This window comes from Acipenser ruthenus, chromosome 4, assembly GCF_902713425.1.
Source record: "Acipenser ruthenus chromosome 4, fAciRut3.2 maternal haplotype, whole genome shotgun sequence".
In the NCBI taxonomy this organism is placed as follows: domain Eukaryota; kingdom Metazoa; phylum Chordata; class Actinopteri; order Acipenseriformes; family Acipenseridae; genus Acipenser; species Acipenser ruthenus.
Genome location: NC_081192.1, coordinates 4,642,693 through 4,655,817, shown reverse-complemented (window position 1 = coordinate 4,655,817; position 13,125 = coordinate 4,642,693). Strand labels below are relative to the sequence as shown.

The 13,125-nt window shown below is 39.8% G+C and overlaps 1 protein-coding gene across 2 annotated transcripts in view; it reads left to right on the top strand.

Moving 5' to 3' along the window:
* Positions 1-11,359, top strand: part of LOC117399920 (gamma-aminobutyric acid type B receptor subunit 2-like) — a 311,468-nt gene extending 300,109 nt beyond the window's left edge. Inside the window, exon 19 of one of the 2 annotated variants that reach the window (XM_059021519.1) lies at positions 5,565-11,359. In XM_059021519.1, coding sequence (XP_058877502.1) covers positions 5,565-5,730 — 166 coding nt within the window. In that variant the 3' untranslated portion in view covers positions 5,731-11,359. The remainder of the gene's footprint in view (positions 1-5,564) is intronic. The other variant, XM_033999374.3, reaches the window with a different exon arrangement.
* The last annotated feature ends 1,766 nt before the right edge of the window (positions 11,360-13,125 follow it).

Here is a 13,125-nt window from a genome sequence, read left to right as displayed (position 1 = left end):
TATGTCTTTTTGTGTTCTCTGTTACTGAATATTTGTTTCAATAAAGTGAATACACATTCATTGAATACATACGGAGTACAGCAGTGTTATTGTGTGATATGCATGTAGAGGGAGTGGGATTGCGGTGTGGCGCGGTGAGGATGAGGATGATGATGAGGAGGGGTGGGGATTGAGGAGCTTTGCATCTCCGCTTAGTGAGATTTGCATCGCAACTGAAAAAAACCAAGCCACAGATGCTTAAATGCAGTGGTGGTCCTGACAGTAAAATACTGCACTGTAATGTCATTTTAATTCAAAGGTCACTGCACGTAACACTGCACGGCAGTTGCTCTAGGCACCCTCACGAGACGATCGCTTCTCAAGTATACTGTAGTAAAATAGGATTCTGCAGCATTGAGTAAACATAATCGTGATCATATAGCAAGTTGCTTACCCACGAGGACTGGTTTTGATGTATTGTCCTCAGTGATTGAGCACCATTGACATTTGTATACTGTATTTAAACTGCTGACCCGCGGAGGCGCTTTTGCTAATTGTAATGTGACGTGGCCGAGCACAGTGTAAATAATCAGGCTGGAGTCTTGATTTACAGTTTAAAACCATTGTTGGTTTTATTTTTCTTACAGTGCGGTGGGGAAACAACCGCTAATAAAACAAACAGACAAAATAAACCTTAGTTGGAGAACTAACTAAACAACACTTTGTGTGGTCCCTGTGCATACATGCAGGAACCTATGCTATCTAGTGGTCAACCCATTACACTGCAGGGAACCAAGCTTTCATTCTCAAACTAACATACTAATTCAGCAGCACTTCACCACTGTAATCATATCGGTCCGCTTTTAAGCATCAACCGCTTATAAGAATCAAATCATCCAGGACGGATGTGATTCTTATAAACGAAGTGCACTGTAATAACCAAGATTTTGAAAAAAAATAACATTTTCTTTCTTGAAAATTACTGTGTGGTGAAAAAGTCTGGACAACACTAAACAAGCTACAAAAAACTGATAAGGGGGCTTGCAAGAACAGTTTTCTGCTGATGAGAAAAGCATGATATTTTACTCCTTGAAGTACGATAGAACTAACGGAACAAACCCATTAAATGTAAACTTTAGAACTGTTGCAAAATAGAAGCTAATGAGAGAAAATAACCTCCTGTCAGCGCAGCTGTGACTGCTGCTCTCTTATTGCAAGTTGAACAAACAGCAGGAGGGCTCAGATCCAGAGGGGCGGAAGTGACATGTTGGGCTTAGGAGTGTAACGTATCAAATGAAAGGTCTGGATGAGATCTACTCACAGCCATGACTGAAATCCTAAACTGCATTGAATAAAATAAGAAAACAATAAAGACACAACTGCAGATTCTTGTTTTGTTTAGTGCCAAAGGGGCCTAAGTGCACATACGCCCTAATGGCAGAAAGGGCTGCATTGCATTGTCTGAGCTGTGTATTGCATTGTGTAAGTGCACCTCCACATTCTGATCTACCTCTAAGAGACAGGAGAGCATGTCACTGTAATGTAGTTAGTGTTACTGGATCTCAAAAGCTTACTCTTATCATATGGATTACATTATTATTATTATTATTATTATTATTATTATTATTATTATTATTTATTTCTTAGCAGACGCCCTTATCCAGGGCGACTTACAGTCGTAAACAAAAAATAAATTTCAAGAATCACAGTACAAGTATTAATACAATTAAGAGCAACGAGAAGGGATCGACAATCCACCAGTAAGCTATGAACAACAATTATTAATGGGATTTAATATAATAGAGTCCAATACGTAAGACAGCAATAATAAAACAAAACAACCAAAACAGCAAAAACATAACAAATGTGCAATCAAAGCCTTTTTAATATTAAGCATAGGCAGTTATAAAACAGAAACTTACCAGCATTTTTCATCCAAGTCTTATAACCTGGTGTAGGCACATGTGTGCCTAAGTTAAAATATGTAGGCATGCAGTGAAAAATTTAGGGGCACACAAAAAATAATTGTCTCCAATTTATTGTTGAATATCTACAAATCTTTTTTTCCTTCCTTTCTTACATAACACTTGTGCAGTTCAATACTTTTACATTAACAAAATTATAATGGACAACTTTTTTTCCAACTTAAATGATTTTTAAGTGCCTGGTAGCATTTCCTCAGAATGTGCTGCTTGCCTGTTTATGGTAGCGGGATGGTCTGGCTGACGTTTCTGGATGTATGCCTCTCCGCACATTGCGTGCCATTTTGAAGCACTGTGTTTTAATATATTTTCACGTTTGAACTTGATGCAGTTTTGCCTGCCATGAGTTCCCCTGCATCCTGACAAAACGTGCAAAACATGGATTTTTTTTTTTTTGACATTGTCAAACTTAAGCCAGGGAAAATCTTTTAGCCACTGTTGGTTGAACTTGTATGTTCTTTTGCTACTTACAACTGTGACCATGCTGTAACTAACATAGCCCTTCTCGAAGTTCCCTGTTCACGTTCATCTTCTAACATACAGGTAGTGAACGAAAAAATGGAAACACCTGGGTAAATGAGGGACACCAAGTATATTGAAAGCAAGGGCTTCCACACAGGTGTGGCTCATGTGTTAATTAAGCAAATAACATCCCAGCATGCATAGGGTCATGTATAAAAATGCTGGACAGGCCTGGTTGCCTATAATTATGGCTAGCATGGCTGCAAGAGGAGACCTCAGTGACTTTGAAAGAGGAGTGATTGTTGGGGCGCATTTGGCAGGAGCTTCAGTGACCAAGACAGCTCAACTTGCTGATGTTTCACGAGCAATGGTGTCTAAGGTGATGTCAGCATGGAACTCCGAGGGAAAGACATCATCAGCAAAGGGCAACAGTGGGCGGAAGCGCATACTCGAGGATCATGATATCCGTGCATTAATTCGAAGTGTAAGGCAAAACAGGCGAGCAACTGCAGATCAATTGACTGCACATTTCAGTCTGGGGCGCGAGCAGCCAGTTTCATCAAAAACGGTCCGCCGAGATCTCCGCAGAGCGGGATACCATAGTGGCCCAACACCCTATTAAATGACTTTACATTGGTGTTTCCATTTATTTGTTCACTACCTCAAGGGCGTAGGTTTGGTTTGAACATTGGTGGGGACACAATTTTTTAGGGGGGTGGAGTCGCGGTCGCTAGGGGGGTTCAGGGGCGTGCCCCCCCGGGAAGACATTTTTTAGGAGACAGCTGTTAAATGGTCACTTCTGGTGGCTTGAAATGAATGAATCGAGGATAATCTGATTGACATGAAGTTGGCTGGTATACACTTAAAACACTATGATAAAGTGTCCCTCCTGGAAGCTGGTTTGACATCCCTGCTATAGAATTACTAATAACCTGAATTATAACCTATCCCAGCCTTACTGTAAGCTACCATTACCCCTACCACTACAAGCATGAGCACATGCACGCTCACGTGCTCTGCCTGCCTCTCCTGTGTCTGTGCTGCTGCTCGTACCTGAGTGCATTGCTTCATTCACCTGATAAAATAATAAATTGATGCATGCCATATAGAGAGAAAATATATGGCTATGCTAACTTTATTTGCTGAGTATTACTATACAGCATTAGCCTACTATCATATCACAATGTGCCTCAAACAATAATATATCTCAAAACTGAGTCTAACACTTTCACTTTTATTATCACTAAGCCATTACAGACCTCACCTGCGACCCTGTTGCTCCACCTGCCTCTGTACTGCTTTTACCAGGTTGCACTGCTTCACTCTCCTGATAAAATGATAAATTGATGCATGCTGTTCAGAGAGAAAGTATGACTCTGCTAACTTCATTAGTAAATTATTTTTACATTTGCTATGAGAATCATTATCAATTGTGTTTATTACTTTAATAACATCTTCCTACTTACACTTTGACTTTTTGTAAAAAAAAACTTCCTTATGTCCATCTTTATTTTTTTGGCTGCCATTATGCTTTAGTCACCTAAAGCCAAATTGAAGTGATTCGCTAACGTTAGTTGGTTGACGATATCAAAACATGCTCACGCACACTGACACTCTCTCTCTCACACACACACACACATAATGATTAGCTGTGAAACAAGCTAGCTAGCCACCAAGGACGTGGGGTTAGCAGCTAGCAATGTGTCGCTAACGTAATAAACCTACTTACCTACCCATTAGGTAGGTAGGTAGGTTTATTCTCTCAAACTATGTTGCTGATGAGCTGACAATACCTTCAGCCGCGGTACCTGGCTTTCATTCAGTCAGTGGCTCACACTCATATCAGACTGACCGGCAAGCGGCAGCTTCAGATGAGCATCTTTCCAGAGTCCAGCCTAAGCCAGCGGGTCTCAACCTTTTTTACTCACGCCCCACTGAAATTTATTTTTATATCTCCTCCCCCTGGTTAATTTGACTTTTTAATATATATATTTTTTATGACTACCTATATAATATAGAGCGTTTATTTAGCCACCTGGATAGTCACACTGTCCATTCAATCAAATATATGTTCGTGTTCGCTTTTTACACACACGATACAAAAATATCAAGCAAGGAGTAAGTTAGTTACAAAGGGAGGAAGGAGGAGGATTGAAATAATGTGACAACGCATTAACCAACAAACACAAAATAAATATAGAATTTAACTGAGTACATTTGTTCTTATTTTTTAAAATAAATGTGAAAAATGTGGCACAATATACACCGTTTAAGATTGACTAGAATGTTCCTTATTTTAAACCCGGAGAATCACCTTTAACTCCCGAGTCCTTGTTCACTTTCGCGCCTCAATAAAAACAGAACACTCTGCTTGGTCCCTGACGTCATCCGCGCACTGAGTCTGTGTTACAGTGATGCATTATGGAATTTGTAGTTTTCTTGTCTGCTGATTACACCCCAAAACCCCACCAAACACCTACAAATCCCAGGTTGAGAACATAGTGCCTAAGCCAATCAAATTAGCGTTTGTTTTTGTTTTTTTGGAGGAGGGAGGAGCAACGAGGGGATCTTGAGAGAGTTAACCCTTTGTGGAGCGGATAAAATAACATGACAAAAGACGTTTCAGATTTATCAAAATTATTGGTAGGGACAATTCAACGGTCCCTTGACATTGGTAGGGACATGTCCCTACCGTCCCTAGCTAAATCTACGCCGGTGCACTACCTGTACCTTCATTGTTCATTTCTTGTAAAGATGTCGACATATCTGAATATTGTTTATCGCGGTTTTCTTTCTAAACCTCTCCAATCACATGAAAATAATTTGTTATTTTCCTCATCTTGGTTTGACAAGTTTTCAAACTGTCTGGAAACGAGTAGCCATCGCACTGATAAATCAGTGAAATTGCCTGGGTATGGGATTTGTAGTTTTTAATGTGTGATTAACAGTGGGCAGTGGACACCAATAAACTGCATTCCCAGAGTACATTACGAATGAGCTACGAGAGTTTAGATCCGACTGAGCTAGATTGATGACGCTTCGTAATTTTTATCTCTCATTAACACTCAATTCACAAAGTCCAAACCACAACTGTGTCCTTCCTTAACCTGCCTGTCTCTGTCTTTCTGCTAATCTCTACAGCATACAGCGCAGACTGTCCTTGCAGCTGCCGATTCTGCACCATGCCTACCTGCCCTCCATAGGAGGAGTGGACGCCAGCTGCTCCAGCCCTTCAGTGAGCCCGAGTGTCAGCCCTCGGCACAGGCATGTGCAGCCGTCCTTCCGGGCCATGGTTTCCGGCCTGTGAGCAACAGCAAAGGAGGAAGAGGGGAGGCTCCCTGTTTTTTGTTGAACTTATATTGTAGTCAGCAAAAAACGAACTGTGTACGTGACCCAGTACTCTCTACACGACGCACGCTCCAATCACAGAGGGACTGACAGCCAAGGCCATCACCCATAACCACTCCTGATGTACAAGCTTGTGGCAACAGAGGACACAACCGTCAGCCTTTTATGTTAAAGGGTTTTTCGTGTTTTGTATGTTTTTTCATTTTGTTTTGTCGTATATTTGACCATGAGTCAACTTGTCAAACTTGGGTATTTTACTAAACATTGGATACTGTTAGGGATGCAAAAGGAGGAAGATTGTTTGTATATAATCTATCTATCTATCTATCTATCTGTCCATCCATCCATCCATCCATATATATATATATATATATATATATATATATATATATATATATATATATAAGAAAAAGGTAATGTAGGTACACAAAAATGTGAATAATTAATAAATATATATATGCATTTCTGAAAACATTCCTGTCATAAATAGGAGGTTCACTCAAAGTGACTATTGTTAGTTAAAGACCTTGAAAAATTGCAGTTGGCAACAGTGTTGTTTTTCAATGTCTGAAAACCATTCGCCTTCATTTTCTCAGGGTGTCTCCAGGGGATCCGAGACCATTGGGTTCTTACCATTGGTTTTAGTCAAGGCACCCTGTATCACTCGGGTCATTGTTGTGTAAACCTGGATATACAAATACAGTCTCTTTACAGCTCATGAATCCGACTGCAGATCCAAATGGCCAAGCAGGTTGTGGGAAAGCAAATGTACTTATCAGATTAACATACAAGAGATTGCAACTGTTTGCTGGCTACGTTATTAAAAGTCTGGAGTGAGTAAAACAAGGATAGACGTATGGTATGTTTTTTTTTGTTTGTTTTTAAGCAATACCTACAGGGCCCAACAAGAGTATATGGAGAGAAGTCTTCCGAGTGAAGAAATGGATAGAAGCGAGACATGCGGTCTGGGATTCTGTTATTTGACAAGAGGTTTTACGTTCTGGATTTTTGTCAGTTACAGTATGTGCTGCTTTCTGACTTCCTTTTGTATAATCACAGGGTAATGGGATTTGGAATCCCAATGAAAGATGAAATGGCAGACATATCCCACTTATGAAATAATTATCAATAAATACACTCTTGTCAGCCAGTTACAATTACAAAACTTTATTATTATTATATATGGATAGTGATTTTATGGATAGTGATTTTAGTTTCTTGTTTTCCTGCCTCTAAATGCAGTTGAGAAGGTCAAAGCTGATTTTTTGCTCATTAAGTGACACAGCCTCACCGGAATACTGCGCATGGTGGCAGCCTTTTTACATTCTGAAAACAAGTGCAATTCCCAAACTCTCAGCCAGTTGTTGACATGTTAAACACATATCTTTCGCCACCATTAGTGTCTTGGTGTCAGTAGGCTAAAGCTAAACTTCTGTTTAGGAAGAGATTTCTTTGAAACATATCTATACTGTGAGACATTTTTGTGCACTTTAACTGCAAGATTCTTCATTTATTGGAACTTTCTGGTTATTCTTAACATTGACTGAACAGTCCTGGGGATAACCGGATGGAAGGAGAGTGAAGAGAAGTCATAACAAGTTGGCCAGTAGAGGATGAGTGGAGGGTACGAGAGGGAATATAAGGAAACACGAGGGATTGGAGATGGGAAGGGACAGTATGATGAAGATAGCGATAAGCAAGAGCAAGGGTCTTAAATTGGATCCGAGCAGAGATAGGTATCCAGTGGGGAGTGCGAAGCAGAGGGGTAGCGTGAGAGTAGCAGGGTTGGGAGAATAGCAGATGAGCAGCAGAAAAAGTTGAAGAGGACGAATAGCCAAAGCAGGGAGACCAGCGAGGAGAGAGTTACAATAATATCTATCTATCTATCTATCTATCTATCTATCTATCTATCTATCTATCTATCTATCTATCTATCTATCTATCTATATATCCCAAATACACACTTTTATCCAAATAACTACCCAGGTAAAGATTGAGAAAATAGATTTCTTAGATTACCATCTGTTACATTTCAGAAAGGAAGTACTGTACATAATTACATTTAAAAAAGGTGCATTTTATGGCCTTTTTAAAATCATTTTCCGACCTTTCACTGGAATCAGTGTAGTCGGAAAATCTCCCTCTCCTCTGCTCAAAGAATGTCTGCAGTGCTCTGTACTGGTGGAGAAGCTACATGCTTCACTGAGTGAGAGAAAGAAAATGTGTGGAAAAAATCAGCAAAATAATCAACACTGAAATTCTGCTAAAGCTAATGAAAGGGTTATAAAAAAAAATGGTTCACTACAACCTTAAAAATGGCCGAGGGACGAGCACCTGAGCTGATTGATGAGGAACAGCTAATAAAAATGAACCTTCAGAGTCAAATTCTTTTAATGTGTTTGTGTTTTATGTTGTTGCTTAATATGGGGAGCACAATGTCAGTGGTTGGTTCAGCTTAAGCTCATTATAAAACCTTTTGTGTAGCAATGTATTCCTGCATTGTGGGGAATGTATAGCACTGGCTTGTTACACTGTGCTAGAAAGTAGACTAGGACATTCATAAAACATGAAGATAAAAGGAATAAAGCATACTTAGGAAAAGGCAGCTGAATTTTGAGCTATTGAAAATGCATCAACACGACTTACTGGAAAAACATTTGAGCCCTGACAATGTTTTAAAGTGTCTTATTCCACACAGTCTTATTCTTATTACAAACCATACTGTACATCGCAATTCCTTTGATGGAAAACTCTTTAGAGTTCAACTTGCCAGGATGGAAAACAAAGTTATTATTATGCTATAAACCGTGAAATCTGGTCTTTTGTGTACTTTTACCCTACAGTAAAATCCAGTGCAGTTATATGTACCGTTACAGGTTCCTGATGCGATTGTTAGCTTGTTTTAATTTAAAAAAGAAAGCTCATGAACAGAACAGGATTTACTGATTGACACTTGACAACAGCCTACAACTGAGCTCTACTCACAGATTGGTAGACATGGGCATCCGGGGCGGGTTTAGATGACCTTTGGATTTCAACTGGTAGTACCGTCAGCCGAGTCAAATTAGACCTACATTTTAAAATGAGTGTCCAAAATAAATTAAAAAAGTGCTTCAGTCATTCCTGTAAAATAATTTGGAAGTCAAATATATACCAACAGAGCAGAAAATACATAAAAAAAACACAGGACAAACCCGTCTCTAGCTCGGTGCTGTCTGTTAATTCTAACAAACTCTGTGGATGCAGAGAGAGCTGTGTCTAAATGCGGACAGGTATTTACACCGCAGACAGGAAATGAAGAAAAACAGCATTTCAGAATAGAGTTACTGTTGCATACAATGACGTATATAAAACATGTTTAAAACCAGAACAGTTTTTTTTTTTTTTGACTAATAACAATAACAGAAACGCTACAATAATAGAGCAATCCTCTGGATTTCAGTTTTATTTTCTTTTAGCGTTTCTACTTTGTTAGTCACATGCTTTTGTTAACTTCAGGGCTTTAAATGTTTATATTTTGCCGTTTTTAACTACATGTTCATACCTAGCTATAAATATCTTATAAGCCTCATGCACAAAGCAGCGACTGGATAAGGCCTTAAGTGTGTTCCCTTTAATGAGATATGGCCCATATCAGATCTAAGGACCTTAGACTTCTCCAATATAAATTCAGTTATTCACTCAAAGCCTGCTAAATTATGGGGGCAGGTAGCAACTGGGCTTACTCTTATGACCTCCAATGCTCAAAATGCTACAAGCAACACATTTATATACAGTATCTGTATCTATATATTGTACAGTAGAGAGATTGTGCTATGAGGTAGATATTTACCGTCATCGCACCACAACATACTTTCATGATTAGAGCAGTATGGGTCTCTCCCATCATACAGTGTGTGGATGTCTTGTGTCACCATGCAGTGCACTGCAACTATTCACACACTAAGCAAAACGAAGGTTATTGGGGTTCCAGTGGCGTTTTCAGAATCTACACACTGCTTTTATTCATTTGACTTGTTGGGACTACAAACTGAGGAAACTTAAAATGTGGCCCAACAGTACAATGTATTTTCTGAACTTTTACAGATTTTTTAAAGTGTCTTATTTCGTCCCTTTTAAAAAAAAAAAAAAAAGATATTTAGAAAAGTTCTGGCTTTAGTAAATATTGGAAACTGCAAGTTATTCTCCAGTTTATTAGCAGATCCCAAAATGTGATGGCTAATTTAGTATAGATAACCCCCCAACAACGAATCTGTTTTGTGATTCGAAAAGAGTATTGTATATATTTCAACATTAAAAATAAATAAATAAATAAATTACCATGCATTGATGTCTTTAAGAAGAGAGTATTGGAATATGGCAAATATTTTCTTAAACTGTTTAGTTTTTTTCGCTAGTAAATAAATATGATCTGCAGGTCTTCTGTTAATTCTTTGAAGGGCATTGAGTGTGGAGCTATGTAAGGGTTTGAGAAAGAAACTGCAGCAAGACTGAGAAGACAGTGGTGTGCTGGCCTGCAGTACAATGCATTCAATCCAGCTCTCTCAAACCGCATACCCTGTGTACTGTAGAACTGTTTCTGTTCACTGTAAAAAAACATGAAAGTGTGTTATTCACAGAGACCTTCATAGCGACCCTCCTACGCCTGCGAAACTTCTCTCCGCCCCTTTCGCGGATTGGAAATGGCTAGTTTTGGTTTTGTGATAAAGAAAATACGATATGGAAATTAGCGATATTATCGCATAAACACTCTTTCGGGGTTTGATTTGGTTCGGCCCAAAGAAACATAATTTTTTTCATTTAAAGTTTTTATTTTATTTATTTATTTATTTGTATTGTTGTTATGTATGGTTTAAACTGTGGGGTATACGTATGGATAACTTAACCCTGACATCGGTTTCAATGTATTGGTATTTGACTGAACATTTGGTTGGAATGCACTGCAAGTTAAACTAATTCAAATTCACCGTTTTGAGCCTCCTTAACTCAACATAGCAGGAGGTTTCTATGTATTTATGTTTTCTTAAAGGGAAGAGGACTATAATTGTATATAATGTATACAACAATTTTGCTATAGAAATATTATTCTAAGATAGCAAGACAAAAAAAACACTACAGAGAATAGGACTGTTGGAGAGGAGTGTGTGTGTGTCCGTAAACTGTCTGTGAATACTGACTGTGTGCAGTTTATTAAGTTTATACCATGCAGTTCATTATCTGTCTTAATGATACTGTAGTTCTCTGTCCAGTATTGGAACGTGTCTTTTTTAAAACTGCAAAGTTTCCCCACAGAATAAAAAAAACAAAGCAAATACTACTCTTAGTTATTCAATGTTTCCATTATTTTATACTGCGGTAAAAATAATATAAATCTGTAAATCTATGAAGAGGCTGTGCCCCAGTGGTGTTTTCAAAACAATGTTAGTGCACAAACAAATGCTTTAAAAAATAAAATAAAATAGACGGGAACTTGTCAGAATATAAAAATTAAAAAAACAACATGTCTATTATCAAACATTTTCTTGTACCCTAATACTGCATGAGATCAATTTTTCATATTGTCGCAAAGTCTGTTTTTATGAATAAAATACTGAAAAAGATATTGTGTTTGCCTTTTTTTGTCTACTTAACCTTCAGGGAGTATGAACCTGGTCACAGCAGCAGCTGTGAGCAAGCTGGCAGATGGTGGTTGTCAATATTCTAATTTAATGTTATCCCAATTTCCAACCAAGGGAATGGGGACCATATTGAGCAGGCAATGCACAAACACTTCTAACAGTAGCTACAATGCCTCACTCCAGCAGTGCTTGAATCTTAATGCCCATTGTCTGGTAAACATGCCAGGCAACATAGCAATGCAAAGTGTCATTTCCAGTATGATGCTGTGACAGAGATCGAATGATTCTTGGTGGTAGATCTCCCCCCAACCTGTGTGGGCGCTGTGTAAAGGGAACAGAGTACCTTGGACTGGTTGGCCCGACAATTCATTCTCAGAGTTTGGTGGAAGTCGGCCATCTAGAAAGGGGGCGGAGCTACTGTACACTAAACCACTGACCCGGTTTAGTGTACCGTAGCTCTGGGATGGACCGCGCAACACTATCCGCACTGCTGGCAGAGCTAGACAGCAGCCATGAGACTGCAGAGAGAAGGAGAGAGGAACGGTATACGGCGCTGATTGAGAGGGTTGGTCTGGCGATCCAGCCCACATTACCAACAGCACCCGTGATGATGGCCCCAAAGGCGAGGCAGCAGAAAATGACGGCGGAGGATGACTGTGACAGAAATATAATGAATCTTGATTGTAAATCTCCCTCCCGGCCTGTGAGGGCGCTAAGCAGCGAAAGTAGAGTTCTTTGGACAGGCTGGCCTGACAGTTCTTTCCCAGGGTCGGGAAGACGGTCAGTCTGGAAGCAGGAACGTATTGACCCGGAAGGGAAACGACGTAGCAGCTGCAGATTGTAGAGACAGCTGCACTCGTTTACTAAGAGGTCATGCGTGATAGCATAAAATGGGATGGAGAATCGCAATCTACTCCTTCACATTTGGTTTTTAAAGGCAAACTGAGAAGGACGGTGAGAGACCTCTATAAAAAGAAAGTAGTATCGTAAGTGTTTTTTGTTTGTTTGTCTGTGTGTAATCGTCTTGTTTTGTTACACCACAATAGACGGCTAACACGATTCCAGAGCTGTTGCCGAGGGCCAGCACTAAACCAGCAACGGGACAGATATTTGACCAATGTTCCCTCCTTCCCGCCCACCTGTTTTAGATGCAACCAACAGGGACACCATCCCTTCGGCAATGGCGTGTGACGTGGCAACGTGTAATTGGACATCAGAAGCGGGTAAGCGAGGGGAAATGGTCAGGAGGGGCCTTGTATTGTTAATGCGGTTTTGGGAAAGGTGAAAACCCATGCACTAGTGGACACCGGGTGTGGGCAGACCTTAATTAAGGCAGCTCTCTTGGGTGGTGTGTCGTGGCAGCCACAAGGCCAGGTGGCGCTCTCCTGTATCCATGGAGATAAGGTGACATACCCCACTATAAAAACATATTTAATGGCGCAATAATGGCGCCTGTAGTGTTATGTGCAACGAATCATGGATACGCGCATTGAATCATGGGATCGCACAATCGAACGGTTCAGGCGACTGGTTTGTCCTATCCTTGATTTGGCTGCGCTCGCCCCGGCACTGCAGCTGCCAATATTTCACGCTCATGTCATCACGTTCTATCTTATAATGCTCCCTATGCAATCCACTGCACTTTGACCAGGCAATCCATTCAACAATATTCTTTCTTTCCTTCAGCAGTAGCCATAAACTCCCAAATGAAGCAGTAAGCTACAAGCTTGCTGTCA